Below are 3,162 nucleotides of genomic sequence, written 5' to 3'. Positions count from 1 at the left end.
TTCCAGTTGGCAGCCAGATTTTGGAAGGGAGCAATTGATCTAGTGAACTTAGGGACTCCAGTGCTACAAATAGGCTGGCAGAAGCAGTTCGAGCCCAGCAGAGGCCGGAAGATCACAGCTGTGGACAATAGAGAAAAGCAGATGCCAGCATAGACTAGCAATGGCTGGTAGAACCCAGGGATGAGCTGTGGGACCAGTAGGGGCTGGTAGAACCCAACTGTAGCCAAAAGAGAGCAGGAGGGGTGGAGGGAGACCAGCAGGCCAAAAGACTCCAAGAGAGAGCAGTAGAGACCATCAGAGACTAGGTCAGTAGGGCCCAGAGGATGATGATCAGGGAGCAGTGGAATGAGGATAATTCAGCTGTTAGAATTCCCAGTAGTGGTGTCCCCAAGCCTCTCTCATGCAGTAGCAGCTATTGTGTTGGCCATAAGCTGGAGACTTGCTGGTGGCATAAGCCCCCCAATGAGACCATCCTGGCAACTCTCCCACAGGCCTTGCTCACTTCCTGGTTCCTCAGGCTGTAGACGAGGGGATTGAGGAGTGGGGTGAGCACTGTGTAGAGCAGGGAGAGCTCTTTTCTGGGGTTCAGCTCCGTGCTGCCCCTGGGGAACATGTACACAGCCACCAACGTTCCGTAGAACAGCATAACCACAGTGAGGTGGGAGGAGCAGATGGAGAAGGCTTTGCGCCTCCCTGAGGCAGAGGGGATCCTCAGCACAGCCCAGGTGATGCAAATGTAAGAAGTGACTGTCAGAAATAATGAGGAGGCTGGGATGAAGGACAGGAAGAATGTGACTGTCTGGACAATGGAGGTGTCGGTGCAGGAGAGCTCCAGGAGGGGCTGGAAATCACAGAAGTAGTGGTCTAACTTGCAGGGCCCACAGAAGCTCAAGGTTATAAGTGACAGTGAGACAATCCCCATGAATAGGAACCCGCCCACCCAGGACTCAACCACCAGCTGCCTGCAGACCTTGCCGTCCATAAGGGAACGGTAGTGAAGTGGGCAGCACACGGCCAAATACCGGTCATAAGACATGGCTGCCAGCAGGAAGCACTCCACGGTGGCCAGAGAGCCGAATAGATAGAGCTGTGCAAAGCAGCCACCCAGAGATATTGTCACATTGCCTGCCTGAAGACGATCAAGAATCACAGGGGAGATGTTGGAGGTGGAGATCATCTCCAGGCAGGAGAGGCTGGAGAGGAAGAAATACATAGGGGTCTGGAGATGCGGATCCAGCACCACCAGCACTACCAGGATGAGGTTGGCAGCCATGGGTATGATATAGACAGCTAGGAATCCAGTAAAGAGAAGGATCCACAGTTCCTTGAGGTCCCCAAATCCCAGGAGGAGGATGTGGGAGATGGTGGTGAGGTTTCCACTGCCTGTCTCCTTCATAGGGAGGGTCTGAAGGAAAGATAGTCAGCAGATAATTATGAGACAATTAAAAAAATATCCATAAAACCTGTAGCTATGCGTCCTTGTGGGAAGTAGCGCTGTCTAGTGTTTACAGCAGTGAAGGAGGGGAGTGATGTCTAGTGTTAGAGCAATGGAGGCCAGGACTCCTAGGTTGTATCTTAGCTCTGAAAAAGGCCTGGGGTCTAGTGGGCTAGAGAATGGGTATCTTAGCATCAGGACTCCTGCGGTCTAGCCTAGGTCTAGAAGAGCAATGGAGTTTATCAAGTTAGAGCAAAAGTATTGGCCCTCCACTCCCATTGTGAATAAGAAGAAGTTTCTTGAAGCTGTGCTTCATTTATTTCTCTTCTTTCAATGATGTGACCTGGCCAAAACTCAGAATGTCCATTTAATGAGCAATCCTGACCTTCTGAAATTGCCTTTCATCCCAGATCATAATGAAACAGCAACATTTCCAGCAAAATTCTGACAAATTTCATTTCAGAGAGAGTTAAAGAACCTTATCAAAATGTTGACATGCTTTGTTGGGCTAACGATAAAGCACTTCCTTTTTACTTTATCATTTCTACTCGGTTCTATTCTAGTCTATTAAACTCGAGATGATAGTTGAATCTACGTGTTTTGAAATTACAGAAATAAAATACCTCACTTATTTGTCATAAAAAATGTGCCAAAATTGGTATGTTCCCGTGAAACATTTACATTTTGTTGAATCAGCAAACTGAGAGGAAAATTGATCATTCAGTAAATTGTGGACTAGCTCCAGCCCCAAACTTTGCTGTGAACCGTGAGCATTCGGGACACAATGGATAATAACTGATGAGAGGTAGCACTGTGTCAAGGTAAAAGCATGCGACTGTGTGCCAGGATAGACTTCTCCTATAAAAATCTCGATTTTGGTTTTTGCCTCTGACTTGCTGGTGACCTTGAGTATGTCTCTTAATCATTCCTTGCCTCACTTTTGTTATTTATTAAGTACAAGACACAACAATGAACCAAGTCCTTTCCCTGAACAGTTTACAATGTGAAGGGTCTTCACTGGGCATATGGTCACACCCCAACAGAGGGAAATCTTTAGCACCAGTGAGACAGGGAGTCTTCAGCAGTTAACATGGGGAAATAAATTTAAATACCATTGTCCCTTGGCTGGCACAGGTAGCACAGATCTGTGATAAAAATCAGAGATATTTGTAGGGAATCCTGTTTATTTACAAAGAATGTGCAAAGGGCACTTTTCTCATTCAGCAATCCAAGTCTGCCTTTCCATTGGGTCCTGTGCCCAAAAGTAGCTCTGTCTCTTGCTTTTATCCCAAGGCTATGCTAACCCCTGCCTCTCTCGTTTTCTGCTTCTTTCTGCCTCTCACATGCATGGATACAAAGCTACAATAGATCAGGTCTCACTGTTTAGATGTAAAATACATGCTCACCTCTTTCTGGAAATCAGGCCCTTTTAGAGTGTCTCAAAGTGGGCCCTTTAAAATCCTGGCAAATATGTATTTGACAAATAATAGTCCAGCAGTTTTTTTTTCTATCACTGGCATCCATGCTTCTTTAAAGACTATGCACAGGACCATACTACAGTTCTTAGCTAAACTGCTTCCTGAAAGAGCCACACAGAGCAGAAAACTGGAAAAAAATTTCTCAATGATGTTCAGCAAATGCAACTGCCACAGTTACAAACAGAGCTGGTTGGATGCTCTTTGATCACAAAAATTCTTCAGCAAATGTTGTTGTTCTTCACTGAATAA

General features: G+C 46.2%; 1 protein-coding gene across 1 annotated transcript; it reads right to left on the bottom strand.

Moving 5' to 3' along the window:
- Positions 1–412: 412 nt before the first annotated feature.
- Positions 413–1,396, bottom strand: LOC127031846 (olfactory receptor 472-like). The gene has a single exon (XM_050918864.1). The coding sequence runs from the start codon at positions 1,394–1,396 to the stop codon at positions 413–415; it is 984 nt and encodes a 327-aa protein (XP_050774821.1).
- Positions 1,397–3,162: the final 1,766 nt, after the last annotated feature.

The sequence above is a fragment of the Gopherus flavomarginatus genome, chromosome 11 (genome assembly GCF_025201925.1).
Source record: "Gopherus flavomarginatus isolate rGopFla2 chromosome 11, rGopFla2.mat.asm, whole genome shotgun sequence".
In the NCBI taxonomy this organism is placed as follows: domain Eukaryota; kingdom Metazoa; phylum Chordata; order Testudines; family Testudinidae; genus Gopherus; species Gopherus flavomarginatus.
Note: the sequence above shows the minus strand (reverse complement) of the source record. Positions and strands in the feature narration are given on the sequence as shown.

Excerpts from the sequence above, each read along its gene's own strand:
- LOC127031846 (XM_050918864.1), bottom strand. The coding sequence starts at position 1,396 with ATGAAGGAGACAGGCAGTGGAAACCTCACCACCATCTCCCACATCCTC.